The sequence below is a fragment of the Rhipicephalus sanguineus genome, chromosome 8 (assembly GCF_013339695.2).
Source record: "Rhipicephalus sanguineus isolate Rsan-2018 chromosome 8, BIME_Rsan_1.4, whole genome shotgun sequence".
In the NCBI taxonomy this organism is placed as follows: Eukaryota; Metazoa; Arthropoda; class Arachnida; order Ixodida; family Ixodidae; genus Rhipicephalus; species Rhipicephalus sanguineus.
This window is the reverse complement of record NC_051183.1, coordinates 25,641,529-25,660,896: the sequence shown is the minus strand read 5'-3', so window position 1 is coordinate 25,660,896 and position 19,368 is coordinate 25,641,529. Positions and strand designations below refer to the sequence as shown.

Below are 19,368 nucleotides of genomic sequence, written 5' to 3'. Positions count from 1 at the left end.
CCGTTTCGCTAGCTTGATCTACCCCGAAATTGGTATTGCGCGACGTGACTATGTGACGAACATATTAACACGAGTTAACATGAAAATAATGACACGCATGTCATGTACAGCATGACTTACGTGCCACGATCATGGCGCGCTGGCGGCCGTTTCGCTAGCTTGATCTACCCGGGAATTGGTTTTGCGCGACGTGACTGTGTGAGGAACATAAATAACATGAGTTAACATGTAAGTCATGACACGTATGTCATGTACAGCATGACTTGCGTGCCACGCTCATGGGGCGCTGGCGGCCGTTTCTCTAGCTTGATCGACCCCGAAGTTGGTATTGCGCGACGTTACTGTGTGACGAACATAAATAATAGGAGTTAACATGAAAACCATGACACGCATTTTCCTCAATGACATACAAGACGATGTATGCAGCTCTTTGCTGGCTGCTTCGCATTACATCGATTCCCACAATGCGTGGGATCTGCCGGCTTTTTTTCTTGTCGTCTCTCTCTCTGTCTCTTCCGTTATACTTTTATCTCACACGTGTACTGATATTGCTAGCGATATATCTCTTATCACACACAATCGTTGGTGGCGCTGTCTATCATCGACATTGATGCGGTATCTTTTAGCAAGCGCGAAAACATAATTACGCTGCTGTACCTGGAATAAAAGTTAATCCGCTTCATTCTAGCGGCTTTGTCAAAGACCTTCGAGCACAAAACACTTCAAGATCAGAGGTTTATTTATTATAATCATGCAATCATGCATACTCATCATTGTGTATTGAATCCTGAATAAGGATGTTCTTGACCGCAGTTTATGACTGCCACAACTATCTCACTACCATTAGTGCGCTATCTTGGGTAACCAGCTCTTCACATCTTGTTGCCACGGGTATTTCCTATATAATAATGATTTCTAAGGTTTTACGTGCCAAAACCACGATATGATTATGATGTTTGCAGCAGGGGTGTGTTCCCGACAATTTTTACCGCCTGGGGTTCTTCGACGAGTCCCGACATCGCCCACTACATGGGCCTCTGGGATTTCGTCTCCATCAAAATCAAAATGCGACCACCGCGGCCGGAATCGAAGCCTCGGCTTTTGGGTCAGGAGCCGAGGACCGCAAATAGTGTATAACTGCGGTGGTCAATGTCCTTTCCTACACACGTACCAAGACGGTTAACTACACATAACTATAAACCACGCGCGCTTTGAAGACGTTCAATGGAGACGGCAATTCTGCAAAACCTTTTCAAAGTGTCCCTCAACAACCTCTAAAAATGCAAAAAAAAAGAGCGCGTTATTCTCTCCTAGTGTTTTCCGTCTTTTCGGCTCAATTAGTGACTCCAGAGGTCTGTTCACGTGGTGTCATGAGGAAATGAGCCTTGGATTGGTCCATATACGAGAGATATCAGTTTGGGATTGCCTCGTACCCTGCTGTGCCATGCATTCGCACGAACGTTCTGTCTTATATGGCATGAATATCTTGGGCGATCAGCTCATTTCTCTTCGTTTTGTGCATTCGCGATTGCGCAAGAGGAGACAACAGCGTGTAGCCGAAAAGCGCGAAATCCTGATAAGCTCAACGCTTTCTACAGATATTGTCCACGTGCTTTATGTATGAATAAGTGCTGAGGCGGAGATAGCGCCTGTAGCAAGGGTAGTGAATGCGACTAAGAAACCACTCTTTCTTCTTAGAGCTCGGAGTGGTTTAGGGGCTCCTTAAGGTAACACAATTCCAAAACCATCTCACCTCATCCGTCACCGTGTGTCCAAACAAGTGCTCGTCATACGTCCACGCCTCACAGCTCTTCAGCGAAGTGTTGTCCGGCACGATCTCGCCGGTCGTAGAATTCTGCAGCAAGCCGTACATGGAGCACTGACTGTGCGACCGAGAGTCGTTGTCGTAGGGGATGAATTGTTCCTTCCATTCGCTTTCGCTGATGTTCGCCAGCAGGCCATCTGGTAGCGTCGGGCGCGAGCACCAGTGCTCGTTGTCGGTCACGAGGAACACGTAGGCCAGGTTGTTGAGACCCGTCAGTATGCCGCGGTAGGTGACGTAGGCCACGAAGCAGGCTTGCCAGGGGCCGAAGTGGCCGATCAGGTCAACCACCTCCGTCATGTCGACCGTCCCTGGAATGGATGGATAGAAAAACTTTGTTAACCCATATATGCCCAAACTCAGAAAAATAAGAAATGTTTTTTTTTTTTCACAAAAAGTGTACTTTTATCCTCAAAAGAAAAACTTGGACCATCTCCCCGAAGGGAACCCTGATGGGATGCGAAGCAGCAGCGGTGCGCACGGCGTTGACCCGGTTGAAACGGGCGTCGACGCGGGTGCTGGACGAACGGTTTGAAGCGAAACTCGGTGTAGCGTTTACTGGAGTAAACGTTTGTTTGAAACGCAAAGACACGGGAGACGGGTTGGGTTTCGTGTAAGTTTCATTAAAGCGTTTGGCAAGACTTCGTAGTTGTTGTTTCTTCAGAGTCGAGACACGGGCGCTGGACCGGAGTGAGTGATTCTTTATTTCATTAAACAGGAAAGAACGAGGAAGAAGGTAGGAAAGAGGGGAGGAGTGCATGATTACTGTCTCTCAGTGAGGACACCTTAACCGAAACACTCGCGGGGGATGGGAATGAAGGAGAGAGCGTGGGGGTAGTATAAAGGGAGAGAAAAAAGAGAAAAAAGGAAATAGTAAAAAATTTTAAAAAATAATAAAGAAAAGGTCGTGGCTTGCGAAGAGGCTGGTGAAGCGCTAGTTGAGCGCGTTTCGCCTTGACTCGGGTGAAGCGAGAGAGAAGTGACACGTTCAGAGGTGTTGCGAGCGGGCGGAGCAGCCGGCAGCTGCGGGCGCTACGGCGAGCATGCTGCGGGTGAGGGAGAGAGTGACGTTAGCGCGCACCTGCGAGGGAAGCGTGTAGGGGTCATTTATGTTCGTCATACAGTCATGTTACGCCATACCAATTTCAGTGCACATTCGATGAACCAAGCGACCAGGAGAGCACAAAGTCGTAGGCGGCTAGATAGATAGATAGATAGATAGATAGATAGATAGATAGATAGATAGATAGATAGATAGATAGATAGATAGATAGATAGATAGATAGATAGATAGATAGATAGATAGATAGATAGATAGATAGATAGATAGATAGATAGATAGATAGATAGATAGATAGATAGATAGATAGATAGATAGATAGATAGATAGATAGATAGATAGATAGATAGATAGATTCAAAGACGCATAAGTTTGCTAAGAAATGCTTCGCATTTAATAAATGCCGACAGCCGAGCGCGCAAATGCCGCGCAGTTCGCATTTATTTATCGCATTAGTGCGCGCGCGTGCGTGTGTAAGCAAGTGAAAACTGCCTCTATTTCTTTCCTAATCAGTGAGAAAACGATGGTATGCTTTATTCAGGGCTGAAAAACGGCACGCCATGCTCAGAACATGCGTTACTCCGCCAAAAATCAACACCGCGCCGCCGCAGCTTCAGCCGCGCTAAACGAAGCGTGGCGGCGGGCCGTACGCTCGCGGTACTTTTCACGTTCTAGCGACTTCAGATGCACAAAGCTTGGAATGCCGCCAATCCTGGAGTTCGAAACAACGTTAGGTGCAGACCCTTTCGAGGGGAGGGGGGAAGGAAGGATCAATACATCAACTAAGAAGAAAAAGAGGATGGCTTTCGCCTCAGAGTCGTCTCTTCTTTCTTACAGGTTATTTGTCATAGGTCTCTTCTTCGCAAGATGAAATCTTCAAGCAGCAACTGAAGAAAGTGATCTGTTAAATCCATCTTGCCTATACTTCTGCTCTCTACATATTCTGACGGTTTTCATTGCTCAGGCTCCTCGAAATGTGTTCGCACCATTCATTCCTCCTTGAATGCGCCAAGTTCCTAGGGACTTAAGTTGACCCGATGTTTTCGGACGCCAAATCACGTGCTGTCAATAAATAAACATTATGCTTTCACCGAAGCTCTACCAAAGAAGCACAGCGAATAGTTCTATTAGCAGAGAGAACAATCGGTGGACTTTCAGAGGTCATAAAAGACAAAGGCTTCTGTCTCAAAAGGAAAGTTTGTCTAGTAAATATCCTGGTGTTTCCATTGATAAATTACGTGTTCGAGTCTTGGACCTTGTGGAAATGTGAAAGAAAGATTCGTTCAAATTGTGTTGCTAGCGTAGAATTCTTAGAATGGGATGTACTAGCGAAGAAACAGACAGTCCGTCATAATGAAGACCAGTCCTGAATGTTCTTTTGAAGCAAGGGTGATGAAACATAAGCTGTCTTAGTTTCGCCATATCATGAGAGCTACCACTTTAATGGAGCGGAAATTAATGTCAGCCAGAGTGGAAACGAAGAAAAAGCGTGGCCCTCCATGCACGAGATCGTTAGGTTACATCCTGGAGGCCGCAGGGAAACGCATGGACAAGGCCAAAGAACTTGTGTTACATAACTCCAACTGGTGGTCATATACTCACGTTTCCAGGAGTCGCCAGCAAATAGACGGTGCTTGATCACAACAAATACATTTCTTAAAATTCATAAAAGCAAACTTCTGATATGTTTCACGGCCTGTCTACGATCACTGAGCAAGTTTTTCGCGGGTAACCTCTAGAAGTCCCAAGAGGCATGCGCGTGAAATCTGCACTTACCTCGCAGCTCCCGCCTCGCAAAGCTTTGGATGGCCTAATGGACGCCTGCTGGTACGCTCCTCTCATGCGGAAGATAACAGTGGCCTCGTAAATGGTCAGGGATTGTTTTACAGCGGCTGTTGTGTCCGGAGACAGACACATCTTTCTTTGTAGTAATTACTCCTCGTCCACAAGGGTACTCTCATATAAGAAAGCTTCATACGACGTGAATGCAGCAAATTGTCCTGGTTATTCTTAGCGCAACTAAACGTTATCACGGTGACGAATGCGAATAACAATTCTCGAGCTAGGAAACATTGTACTTGTGAACGAAGACATGGACGGGATACGATGAGACACTTGACGCCAGATTGTATCTCTTCTTCTGGCGTTTTGTGTCCCTTCCTATCCTGTCCACGTCTTTGTTCGCCAGTACAATGTTTCACAGTATTCACCGGGACCAACTGGCCCAGCTGTCAACGCTTAGCATCTCGAGCAAGGTGGTTGTTCATCTCGCAAGACCAATACAGCGCAAGACAGGCACATGGAACGCAAGGAACACACTTACACGCAATCTTACACTCTTGAAACACTTAGGAACACCTCATGCACACACTTAGACAGAATACACACCTTACACACAAGGAACACCTCTACACACAAGGAACACCCCTACACACAACGAGCAGAGAGGGACGCACAGCTTCTGTACCTCGTGCTCCCCGGGTCTCCCTTCGTGAATAATAAGCTCTATTTGCTTTGTGATTTTTATTTATTTATTCAATACTGCGGACTCATGGTCCAAGCATTGTGGTTAATACAAATAGAAAATACGAAAGTAGCAGCAATGACAGAACAACAGCAATACAAATACAAGCTGAAGAACGTTATTTTGCATTCTGGTCACACGTATTGGTAAGAAAGTTCCATTGACTAATGGTTATCGGAAAATATGAAAACTTAAATAGGTCAATGTGAGGAAAATATGAGGTTAAGGCGTTTTGGTGACGAACGGGAAGCGTTTGGGAGTAAAGTCGTTCGTTGACGAATGGAAGCATGACGAATGGGAAGCGTTTAGGGGCTCCTGGCCTGTTGTCACGATTTAGTGACCTACCGAATCTAAATTGCAGCGGTACTCTCAACAGAAAGAAATCTCATTTTTGAGATTGTGTGTGCCCACCTGGCGTCAGTGTACCACCTTATGTGACTTAAGAAAAATTAAAATAAACGCATTATGCATGGTACTTCTCCGTGCTATGCGAAATACGAACGCATTAAAAATTCGTATGACAGTGTGCATTCAGAAACTGCCATGGCAGTTCCGTGGCTAAAGTCCCGCAGTTTGAGCACGGGAATCGAACCCGCGCTCAAAGGTGCAGGTTGAATTCCTGACAACGGCGGTCCCATTCGCTGCAGGTGAAATTCGAAAACAATCATGCGCTTTCATGTAGGTCCATGTTGAGCCTTTGACCACGGAGGTGAAAATTGATCCGATCTTCCTCACAGTGGCATGTTTCATATACGCATCCTGATTTTGGCTCGTAAAACCACGTGTCTAGTATAGTGTTAAAGATTTCGTTGAAACAGTGCTGAAAGTAGCTTGTGTGTAAGCGCGAGTGGGCTGTCCTATGCTCTCAATTCCTACTTTCTCGTTGTCGTACTTTTGGTCAATTACGCACCACTAGAAACGACAGAGGGGGTCTCCGCCTTGCAGTAAATATAGATATCAATCCAATTATGAGAATTTTTTTTGTACACCCCTTGTACGCCTCTCAGATCACCAGTATTACTGGAGGAGCGGATAAAGTGAAAGCGTTGTGGGGGGATGAGGGGGTTCGAATATCTTCTCTAAATCTTGACAAGCTCGGATTGTCTGAGGCTAGTACACAACTACCCTACGTCGGCACAATTTGGGCTGCTTTTCCCCGTGAAAAGCAGTAATGTTCTTTAGAACATATTACGAGCATCGTGCTTTTGGCATGAGGCTCTTTTGAGAAGTGACTAAGTGATCACGAGAGCACCTTGGCTATGTTGGCGCATAAAGATAGAAGTGGAACGCTTGTTTAGTTTTGCTTCCACTGTAGCCGAGTCGCATTCGTAAGCAATGTGTGTGTAAAGCTGATGTGTAACGTTCAAACAGACCATACTCGTAAAACTATTCAATGGCTTAGCCCACGTCGAGACAAGCAAGGTGAGCTGTCAACAAATCAGCGCTCAGTAGCGTTCAGTAACACTCTTCAAATTAGCTCTCAATAGCGATCAGTAACGCTCCAAAATTAGCACTCAATATTTAAGACGAGAGCAAACAGCGCTAAACACGGGTCGGAGAAGAACGACAGACACAAGCTCTGAACTAACAACCACAGGTTTATTGCTTGGATATGCAGTATATACAGAAGCATTGCACAGAAGAACAGAAAACCCAGTAACTGCGCAATGCGCAAAGAGGGGTAACAAGCCATCATATTAGATGCGTCGGCAGAACAGGCTGTCATGTTTGGACAAGTAATTGAGTTCACAGTTATGTAGGTACACTGATGGAACACTGACGCACGCATTTCCGTGTGCATGGATATGGTGCGCTTCACTAATCTCACGCGTTCTTTGCTGATTGTACGCTTCCAAAACGGTGCACCGCTCAAGAATTGGCTGACAGCCATATGCTTTGCACTGCTGAGCTAAATGACTGGGCACTGATCCGTTAAGCGAGTACGCGTGCTCTCGTAACCGGTTGTTCAAACATCGGCCAGTTTGGCCGATGTAGCAACTTCTGCACGTAAATGGAATCTTGTATACTACAGCTTTCCTACATGTCCCGTGTTTAGCGCTGTTTGCTCTCGTCTTAAACACGTACCAACCAGCCCAGTTAAGCGCACTCCTGTAGCACTCAATAGGTGTCAGTAACGCTCTGCAAATTAACATTACCTGTCAGAAATTGGAACAGTCGGAAAGCTTTATTAATCGATTGTTTCATATCGAAAAGCCTGTGGCGACAGGATCTGCGCATAATTCCACGCAGCCTCCAGCTCGCTATCATTCAGCTCGGCGTGACACGGCTGCATGCTACACTGCATTCCGATAAGCCACAACGCCACCGCAGCGTCACCCGAGGCATACGTCACCAGCGGTGGCTACAAAACCAGGCGGCCAAGCCAGGACCCGGAGAGTCTCAAGTTCCAGCCATCGCCGAAGGGGGCGAAAAAATAGACCACGCCGTTGCTAAAAAAAAACATAGTGCTTCCCCTCAAAAGCCTGCCCTCGTGAACGCACAGTTTCCCACCAGAGGCGCCGTAGTAAGCGCGATATTTAAAGCATACAGAACTATCATTTTCACAAAAAAACCTGCTCTTTCTTACATAATTGAAAGGTAATATTTGAATTCGTGTTGTCCGTAGTACTTATGAACACTAAGTTTGTTGCTTAGCGGTTTCGATATAATAATATTCAGAAGACGTTCACACGTTCAACGTGATCGACCTGCCATGTGACCTCTCCCCTTGGTTCTCCTATCAGTGACGAAGCGGAAAAGCTGCGCCGCTGCTCTTCGGTGGCCGCAGCTAACGCACAGATGCGCAGTGTGACGAGTGGGGGACATTTTTGACTGAAAGCTGAATTTGGAGAGAGACGAAGAAGAAAGTGCGTGTGTGGTGCGCGCCGCTCGTGAGGGAGCGCGAAGAAGATTGTGGAACGTTCGAGCAGCAAGTCGGGCCGAAGCAGTCAGTGCAGCAGTGGCAGAACGAGGGTTCGTGGCGGCTACCGGCCCGTTGCGGCGCTCAACCTGTCACGGGTGGACTGCGGACAGACTCGGGCGACAAGCTACGCCAGGCGACGACGGTGCTTGCGGTCACGGTCGATACCTGCGGGCGAGTGGGCGGTTACGCGGAGCGCCGAGCCAGGAAAGCTGAGCAGTGCTGGGCCGGACTACCGGTGTTCTCGGACGGGGCCAAGCACGGGTCTGGCCATCCACCACGCAGCGAAGCGGCCGACCCAACGACTGCCGTGGTGGTTCACCAACCCCGCGGCGTCACACCGGATGAGACACGGCGACACGTCGGAACATCTCGACGACAGCGACGTGTGTGTCACGTCGAGTGGTGCGCGGACTAGACGCGCGGTGTCAGGGCGGCGAGAACCGTGCAGCGCATGCACTAGAACACTAGAGACGGTTGTACCGGCCGAGATTTTGAGTTTATCTATCTAGTTAGACCATTTATGTATTGATATCAGTGTGTATAAACGTCCTGTCTTTTTCTGTGACCCATCCCTTGTCGGCTGAGCGCCTGGGCCCACACTAACATCCCACAGCAGTTAGTTTTCTGAACATATCGCAACTGGCGCGAAGCTAGAAACATGAAAAAAGGCCGGAGGAAAGAGACAGAAGAGCGCCAAAACTACCAACTGTTTATTGCCAGCAAGGCGGAAAAACAGGCAAACTTTCACACATGCGCAGTGGCGTGGAAAAGTTACCCCAAGCATGACATCACGTGAGCAGTTCATTAAAGAAGGACAACTCAGATTGAAAGAGCCTATGGCAATGGCTCAAGCCATAGACCCAAGCCTATGGCTATGGGTCTAATCAGTGTTGTGAATTTACGTGAACTGTATCGTAAACAACCTCAATAAAGTCTTGAAGTCTTGAAGTACAATGAATGTGTCACTGACACAAGCGGACCCGTTACTTCTTACATGATACGCCTCTAGTAATTCCTTTGCTGTTTGATCTTTGCTTTTGCCGATAATCCTAGTTTGCGCAAAACGTGGCACACACGAGCTTGACCGGACATGCGCTGGAAGGTGCGCACCATCACTCTTACCAATGCTGTTGGCATGCTCCCTGAGGCGGTTGTTGATACACCGTCCCGCTTGACCAATGTAAGTCTTGCCACAGCTCAGGGGAATTTCATATACAACACCTTCGGCACAACGCCTGAAAGATTTCACGTGCCTCTTTTCGCACCCTTGCTGCTTAGCACGAGAGATTCGTCGGCACAAGTGCGCCAGTTTATTCGGAGCGGGAAAACACAACAGGGATTGCGAACCTAGCGGCCACCTTCTTGAGGTTGTGGGTCAACTTGTGCAAGTACGGCACCACCTGAGGTTTGGCGCGCTCCCGTTCTCTCGAGTGCTCTTCCTGAGTGCCGATGTTCAGCTTCCGTAGCAGAGATTCGGCAACGGCACGCAAGACCGCCCGAGGAAAGCCAGCCTTTTCGAGTCTGCCAATCTGATTACACAGGCTGGTCTGCATCATGTGCGGACACGACCTGCGCAGCGCGGATTGAAGGCAATGCTCAGCAATACCACGTTTTACAGTCTTAGAATGCGCAGAATCAAATGGCAACAGCTCTTTTTTACTGCGAGGCATGTAAGCACGACAAACATGATCGCTTTTCACGGCCAGGCTAATGTCTAAAGACTGCAAAGCATTGAGGATGGAAGCTCCGGAGTGAAGGTTAATCCTTTGGCATTTGTGTTAAAGGCATTTAAAATGAAGTCCACCATTTCAGGGCAGGGCACTGGGCACGTCTTGTCTAAAACAATTAAAAAATCGTCAACATATCTGAAAACATAAAAAAGGATGTGATGAATTAGAAACACATTGTAGTGCATGCTCAATAAGGGATAAAAAGATGTCACATAAAATACGTGCTACACTTGACCCGATGCAAATGCCTTTCTTTTGCAAATAAATGCTTGCTTCAAATGTAACGAAAGTACTTTTGAGGTACGCTTCCAGTACAGACATGAAATTAGTTACCGACATTGGTAGTTCGGCGCTCTTCTGTCTCTTTCCTCCGGCCCCTTTTCATGTTTCTAGCTTCGCGCCAGTTACGAAATGTTCAGCAAACTAAGGCACCAACTCGGCCAAAAACAAGTTCTTCTGCAGTTAGCTTTGTTTCGATGGTCGCCAAGTCCGCTGCTTTCCATTTTCTCGCAAACATTTTTTTTTGTAATTCGCTCATGCAGCTACGTTATAGTTGCGGTAGGTGTTCGCTCTACTGCTGTATCGTGCCGCGAGAGCTCGGATACCGGCGAAGGCATCGATTTATGCAGGTTATGCAGGATGACCGGTAGATTCGTTTTTCTGATGCGTGAATATTTGTTATTTTTGGTGGGTGATTGTACTGTGATGCTTTGTTGCCAGTGTCAGTGTTGTGTGTTTATGTGCGCTCATTTGCACTAATCCTACACGTGTTCGAATGCTTACGCTTCTCTCGACTTCCGCTCCTACGTGATTTCTTTGCGTAAACCCCCACCTACTTGGTGTCCTCAGCTTGACCGCAGTATGTTGTAATGCATAAAGGTCTGGGGGTGTTAATCAGTGCTCGTCGAAAGCAAGTGCTGAAATTCGAAGCTGTTCATGTCACTGCAGCAGACAATGCCGATGTTTTACGGCTGCTTTGTAATACAAGTTAGTTATTGCGAACGCTAACTGACGCTGCAAACAGGCAAGATACACTTTCTTGTCCCTTTTGTGTCTGAAGAAGAAGGCGAACCGTTTACGAGCTCCCGATTATGATTTCAATACGATAATTTTATTTCTTGCATTGAAAGAGCATATCTGGTTTGCTGTCAATAAAGAATATAGTTCTTGGTACTCCCTCGTGAAGCCTTTGTACCGCTGTCAGTACGCTACCTTCGGTTTCATGTAAACATAGTACACAGCAGTACAGTATTATGAAGGGCGCGAGACACGCAGCTGGGCGTGTAAACGCGCTTAAACCAACCGGGAGAGAGAGTTCAAGGCACGTGTTGCCCTACGAGAGTCCCGTCCTCTTTCGCAGCGCCGGCGCACTTGAACAGAATACGTTAAAAAAAAGAAAACAAAACAAAACCCACGAAAGCAGTCATTTTTTTCAGCGATAAAAAAAACACATAGCAGTTTTTGCTTCCGCTTCCTGTTTCCGCAGCGCAATCTCTTCGGTGCCATGGGTAGTTACATGCGCTACCGCTGCTTATTTTTCGTACCATTGTCAAAACTACAGTTTCCCTCATATAAACTGGTTCGTTATTCTATGGCTCGGCTCGGCAGACCATCATTGCTTCGCAAGACAGAGGAGCGTAGCGCCAGAATGTTCGCCCAATGCTACCCCAACCTGAATGAACAGTTGTTACTTTTTTATGCTGAGATTCGTCCTTCCGTCGACACGACATCCCACAATCCTATCCTACCTATGCCACGCGCGCTTCTTTTGCCATATTTATGAAATTGGTCCGTTACGCACTTAACCACTGGATTGCGCAAACCGCGCCCGAAACTTCTGGGAACCTTCGATATTATTTTAGAATCTTCTGATAGGTTTGAGCGCGTAAACTCGAACAGTTATGTTTATGCTGTAACAAACGCGGCCACCAGCGATAAGGCTCGAATGTTCGATGCCGCATGTATAAACGCCAACGCGCCTTACCGCAGATCATATCGCCGGCCGACGCTCTGTTCGCCGCTATCAGTGTACAGCTTGAATTGCTTGTACTTGGTTTTTAATTTTCGGGGCACTAGTTCGCCCAAATAAAGAGCTACGTCTTTAATAGCCAGACTGTCGTCCTCTTCAACGTCACGATCACTTGACGACTGGTGCAGGTGCTGGGTATAGATCAACGTTTTTAGATTTAGATTAACGTTGGTATAGATACACTACTGGCAGGCTCGAAGTGGCAGACTTGCCTCGTGTACTTGGACGACGTCGTTGTTTTTGCCTCAAACTTCGACGCACACCTCCGGCGCCTTCAAGCTGTACTTCAAGCAATCAAGGCCTCCGGACTCGCCTTGAAGCCTGAAAAATGCCGCTTCGCGTACGAGGAACTCTTGTTTTTGGGTCACATGATCAGCAAAAATGGGGTTCGCCCAGACCCGCGGAAAAGAGCTGACATCGCTGCCTTCTCTCCACCCAACAAGAAGGCCGTACACCGATTTCTAGGCTTGTGCGCCTATTGCAGACGTTTCGTCAAGAAATTTTAACGGAACGCCGAGCCGCTAACTCACCTCACGAAGACCGACGTGCATTTCAAGTGGGAAAAGGAACAAATCGAAGCATTTCAAGAACTGAAGCAACGCTTCCAGATGCCTGCGATACTTCCGCATTTCGACGTATACGCTGATATGGAAATCCACACCGACGCAAGCAGAGTAGGACTTGGCACCGTCATTGTGCAGAGGACTGAAGGAGTGGAAAGGGTTATCAGTTATGATACCAGGTCGGTATCCAAGGTGGAAGCCAACTATTCCCCAAAAGAAAGGGAGTATCTTGCCATCATCTGGGCTACATCCAAGTTTCGCCCCTATCTCTACCGCAGGCCCTTCAAAGTTGTGAGCGACCACCACGCCTTGTGTTGGTTATGTAACTTGAAGGACCCTTCAGGTCGCCTCGCGCAGTGGAGTCTTAGACTTCAAGAATTCGACATTACCGGCCTTTACAAGTCCTGAAGGAAGCTCTCTGACGCCGACTGCCTGCCTCGTGCCCCCGTCGACCCACCGCCGAAGAAGGACTAGGATGATGACTGCCTCTTGGGAACCATAAGCGCCGACGACTTCGCTGAACGACAGCGAGCCGACCCGGAACTGAGGGGCCTTGTGGAATACCTCGAGGGCCAGACCGTCGTTGTTCCGAAGGTATTCAAGCGAGGACTCGCGTCGTTTTTCTTGCGAAACGGCGTTCTCCTAAAAAACTTCTCGCCACTTCAAGCCAACCACCTTCTCGTGGTGCCTTCAGCATTGCGACCAGACGTTCTCCAGGTGCTACACGACGACCCTACGGCTGGGCACCTCGGTGTTTCCCGCACGCTCGCAAGAATACAGAAAAGTACTGCTGGCCGTGCCTTGCCGCCGACGTCACTCGCTACGTAAGCACATGCCGAGACTGTCATCCACGCAAGACACCACCGGCAAGAGTAGGGGGCTTTCTTCAGCCGATTGAACCACCCCACCGACCGTTCCAGCAAATTGAGATGGACCAGCTAGGGCCGTCCCAACGTCGACTTCCGGAAATAAGTGGGTCGCCGTAGCTACCTACTACCTCACCGGCTACGCCGAGACAAGGGCCATGCCCAAAGGCAGTGCCGCCGAGGTAGCCAAATTCGTCGTTGAGAACATCGTCCTTCGTCATGGCGCACCAGAGGTTCGCCTTACCGACAGAGAAACGTCCTTTACAGCTGACCTAACCCAGGCGATCTTGGCATTCAGCCAGACAAGTCACCGCCGGACCGCCGCCTACCACTGAGACCAATGGGCTCACCGAGCGTCTAAATAAGACCATCGCCAACACGCTGGCCGTCGCTGGTACGTCGATCTTGAATACAAGACGTGGGATATTATCCTTCCGTGCGTGACCTTCGCGTACAACACTGCCCTGCAAGAAACGACGCAGATGACGCCATATAAGTTGGTCTACGGAAGAAACCCGGCAACAATACTCGACGCCATGCTACCCAGCGTCACCGACGAAGAAAACCTCGACCTCACTGTCTACCTTCTGCGCGCCGAAAAAGCCAGACAACTCTCCCGTCTGCGCATCCAGTGCGAGCAAAAGACCGACAGCCGTCCTTACAACCTTCAGCGACGCCACGCACAATATCAGCCCGGTGACCGTGTTTGGGTCTCGACGCAGATACGCCGGTGTGGACTCAGCGAAAAACTTCTTCGGCGATACTTCGGGCCATACAAGGTGCTCCGACGCCTTAGCGCTCTAGACTACGAGGTAGTGATGCAAAAGTATCGGTGAATTGACTATCGATAGCATAGATAGTATATGGTAAACTATCGATAGTGTAAGGAAACTTTTGAAAGCACTACTATAGATAAACTATCTATAGTATTATTGATAGTGCTGTGAATGATTATGCTGCTGTTGGCCGGTGCTAGCGCCAAAACATTTGCGACACATTAGTATCCCCAATACTCAGAATTCTTAATCTATAATCAAAGTAATAAAGTATTTCTGCTGTGAAAATAGCGGAATATGTACATCAATAAAATCATATTCAAAAGTAACCATTTACATCTTATGATCAATAAAGTTAGTTCTTGATATTTTTATTTCAAAATCACAAAATGCAATATAAATTTGAAGCAGTGAAGTTCCACCACATGTAACGGACGGCTTGATTTCCAATAAAGCTGCACAGTTCCACTTAATTATCATGTATCAGCCAAACATTGTGGTGAAGAAACAAAAGCATGTCAACTTTCTTGCCGTTGGCATGCAATTCCGCCATATACCACGCACCCAGGGAACCAAGCTTATGTTGCAGTTAGTTCGCGTGGTTTATTTTATACTATCGAGAGTATTATGGAATTTACTATCAAGAGCACTATCAGTAATTTTTTACAATCGATAGCTCGATAGTGATTCAGCTATCGATAGTACTCTCGCTAGTTCTGCATCACTGCTACGAGGTCATCCCGGACGGCATTACGAGCTCTCAGCGGCGCCGCGCACGACCTGAAGTCGTTCATGTCGTGTGCCTTAAGCCGTTTTATAGGCGTTAGCGAACCTTAGAAGTCTACTTTTTGCTTTATTATTGCACTTTCTTTGCGTATGCACTTTTATTTTTTCTTCTTCTCCTTCCATGTTCTGTTTTAAGCATCTGGGCGATGCTTTTTTCAAAGGGGGCAATGCGACGCGCGCTGCTCTTGCAATTTTAATGTAACTGGTCCGTTACACACATAACCACTGGATTGCGTAAACCACGACCGAATGTCTGGGAACCTTCGATTTTATTTTAGAATCTTCTGATAGGCTTGAGCGCGCAAACGCAAACAGTTCAGTTTTTTCTGGAACTAACGCAACCACGAGCGATAAGACTCGAATGCTCGATGCCGCATATATAATGCCGACGCGCCTTACCGCAGATCAGATTATCGCCGGCCGACGCTCCATTCGCCGCTTTCAGTGTACAATCGAGCGCGATTTGAAGATTATCGCGCGAGCGTCGACCGAATTGGCGTCAGAGGGGCCCAGCGGCGCGTTTCCCAACCGTGAAAATCTAGATTTTACATTCTTCTCTCCCTCGTTGGCTGTTCCATGCTACAACAATCACCCTTGCCACGAACTCTCCACCCTTTCTCTCAATTTTAATATTTACAGTCGCTGCGATCAAGTGTATGCTTCGTTGGTTCATATATCTCCGCGGACGATGGTGAAATTAACAGGAAAGATCTCGTAAAGCTAGTGTTTGGCACTGCTGCATTTGAACGACTTGCTCAGTTGCACAAAATATAAACATCACATCGTGATAAAAAAAAAACAAATGAAAATGCGTCTTCCTCAGACGGGAGTGATCGCAGCTTAAAGAACAGCACGAAAAGTGAGCGAAGCTTGCCTGATACCTCCTTCTCCTCGAAAAAGGACTCGGGGCCGTGGCGCTCTTGTAGTCATTGGTCGAATCCCGTGCGATAACCTTCAAATTGCGCTAGACTGTACGGTTTGAATTGCTTGTAGTTGACCTTTCATTTTCCGGGCACAGGTTCGCCCAAATAGAGAGTTACGTCTTTAATAGCCCGACTTCCGTCTTCTTCAACGTCGCGACCAAGTGACAATATGCCTGACATCCTAGATGAAAATACTTGTATCGGGTTAACTTTCGCATTCAATAGTTGTTTGTACTCTTTATTTTTATTATTATTTTCCCCTCTCTTCTGGAGTTTTTTAATCCCAATCCGCATCTCTCTTCGGAGTAACATCCAGCGGTTGCATACACGCCAGCAAAAATCTCTCGTTTTCGAATAAAAAGCCTCTCCCTATCTCTTTCTGTCTCGCTGAATAGCGCTCCGTATAACTTTAATCAAGTTAGCGCTCAATATAGCTCAGTAACACTCCACAAATTAGCGCTCAATAGCTCTGAGTAACGCCCGATTAATTAGCGATCGGCAGTGCCCAGTAACGCTCAATAAACGAATTCTATAGGTGCATGGCAGATAGCCAAGCATCGCCGTATATGACGTCACCATACTCATCGTGCCGCCCACGGTGCTACTTTCAAGCTACTTTCCCTATCAGTGATTTTCGACGTCATACCACCAGCACCGATGAGCTATCGTCGTCGGTTTCCCTGTTGTCGTCATCATTATCTTCGACATACTGTTGCCAGGATAGTGCGCTAATGTCGTCATCGCATCTCTGTGTCTTTGTTGAGAAGGACACACACACACACACTATGGTATGCCTTTACCAATATTGCTGCTTTGCGCAGTGTATGACTAGGTAATGCTAGGCACGTGCAACCTACCGCCTTTCTTTTTGAACTATATACTAGCAAATCTTGGCCTAGAGATCGAGCAGAGTCAGTACCTAGCGGCGAGTGGTCTAAATCCCGTAGTGTGGATGGCTTCTTGCGTTGCCTGCTAGACGCAATGTGCTTTCGTCTGTGCGAACGTCATGCACTTCCTCGGGAGGCAGCTTATTCCGTTGTATTTGTACCCGTCTCAAGTGCTTGTATGTACGCCTACACAATATACACAAACATTTCGTCTTCCGAGACTTATACGCACTCTAATGAGTGAATGCATACACGTGTCGGTTTGGCGCTAGGTGTAGTCATTGTACCGTCCATTCGCCAAAAACATTTCAAATAGGGTGCCACTTTATCGCGCAAGCACACCACATGGTGCATTCGGCGTCGTCCTAAACACAAAAAAAAAGTAGGAAATGTCGAGCTGTGAATGCAGGATTTTAGCGACGCCATCTCGTGAGGTGTCCGTGATTCCGAAATATTTTTGCTGCCGCAAAGCACGAACTAGCGTCTGCAAAGGCCGATCAGAATACCACAAAAAAAAATGCTGATACATATACGTGCAAGAATAAAAGCGGAGTGCACAGAGTTTTACTTCAACTCATTCGCAGAAGTCTAGGCTTTTTCTTCTTTTTGGTAGCCGCTGGAGCAAAAATTAAATACTTGATTGGGTCAGTCGCTCAGCAGCATCGCTATTGTATTACAGGTAGAACGAAAGTTTAAAAATTCACCGATGATTACGATACTGCCTAATACAAATTCTGAGGGCCGCTTCGTGTTCTGGCAACGCGAACTCTGTTTGACGTTCTGGCTATCCGCGGTTGTAGCAGTGTAACATTCGTTACATATTGTCACAGAAACTACCACCGCTGGAATGCTACGCACACCACTCTGTGCATCGCAGGCGTCGTGAACCAAGCGAAACGCCGACCATACATTGACTTTGCAGGATTGGGGGCGCTGCGATGAACCTTCGCCCCCCCCCCCCTAATGGGAAATCGTGCCCACGCCTATGCCGACAGCCCTGTTGCGACAAGCGAAGCGAGCCGCAGTGCACGTGCCAGCCCTGCATGCGCACGATTTCCGACCGAGGGGCCAGCGCGCGTGACGGAGTAAGCCAAACAGTCAAAGATGATGAAATTTTTATATATGTTGTGAAACGAGGACCTGTGCCCAAGTTTCGAGTTGCTTGGAATGCAAATAGGGTCACTTCTTTTATGCTAAAGCATGGCGCTGTTTCCATGCCACGTAACAAAAACAAGGCTCAAAACTGGCGGACTAGCAGAAATTGTACATGGGCTGTAGCTAAAAACGATCTAACTGTAGCGTGGACGACAGCGCTGCCCTTTGGCCGCGAATAAATGGGAGGACTTCGCAGACAGCGGGAACAATTTAGGTGCACTTATCTATCATTTCTAGGAAAAAAGAGCGGAACCTTTGTTATCGGTCAGTACAAGGGTCAGATAGGAAATGCGCAAGTGCTTTCTACCTGCATATGATTAAACCGAGTGCTAGGCTTCCTCCCAGCCGTAGTTTTCTCGTGCAGTGAATCAGACGCTCCGAGTCTGCGCCAACTTTAAGATGCCGAGGTGCAGCTGGATACTCAGTTGACAGAAACGTTTTTCTTGCTCAAAGAAGTGTCGTATCCTTGGCAATCCAGTTGAACTATCTAGAACCTCCTCTCAGTGAACATTCGAGGTCGTTCTCAGAGGTATGAGGGTCCAAAAGGACGCGGATATAATAGAATGCGTAGCCGAGATAGTGGACATGTTATTTGAAACAGTTTCAAAGCCACGTATATCTCACAAATCATTTAGCTAAACAATTGTTCGTAGCGAAATTGTTGGCAGAGCACCCGTTCTCATCATTCCTTCCTCAAAGGCGACCCTTCGTCACTTTACTCTTCGCTATGATTGTGAGGCATCCTGCAGCAGGGCACTACGAGTTAATTTTTCCCGCCTGGTGTTTTAAGTCGAAAGCCTTAGATGCCTCATCAAACACGAAAATTGATATTCAATAAACAATTACATCGGGCAAGTTGGTATGGATCCATCTTGGTAGGAAGCGCACAACTCTTGCAACAAAGGAAAGACGAGCGAGGACACGAAAGACACAAGCGCTCGTCTTTCGTGTCTTGTAAAAGTTGTGCGCTTCCTACCAAGAAAAATTGATATTCGGCGTGAACACGAGTGGCGCGAAAAATCATCGTCACGTGAAGACGTCACAGAATGGAGTCGTCCTAGGCGAATGGGTAAGGGACCTCGTAAGTTTTTTAACGTGCATGTTAATCTAAGTAACAGAGCTTGTTTTTCTTCACAGCCATCTAAATGCGGCTATCGGGGCCGGGAATCCATCCCACGTCCTCAAACTCATTGGGGCTACACTTTAACCGCTAATCTACCACGGCGGTGCAAGGAGTAGTTGACGGCTGTGTATAAATGGCATGGTATGGTATGGTATTGTATGGTATAATATGGTATGGTATGGTATGGTATGGTATGGTATG

General features: G+C 47.4%; 1 protein-coding gene across 1 annotated transcript in view; it reads right to left on the bottom strand.

Annotated features, from left to right (window-relative positions):
• Positions 1-4,717, bottom strand: part of LOC119401572 (organic cation transporter protein-like) — a 29,942-nt gene extending 25,225 nt beyond the window's left edge. The window contains exons 1-2 of the mRNA XM_037668473.2: positions 4,659-4,717; positions 1,754-2,133 (exon numbers count right to left, since the gene is read on the bottom strand). Coding sequence (XP_037524401.1) covers positions 1,754-2,122 — 369 coding nt within the window. The 5' untranslated portion in view covers positions 2,123-2,133; positions 4,659-4,717. The remainder of the gene's footprint in view (positions 1-1,753; positions 2,134-4,658) is intronic.
• Between the last annotated feature and the right edge of the window lie 14,651 nt (positions 4,718-19,368).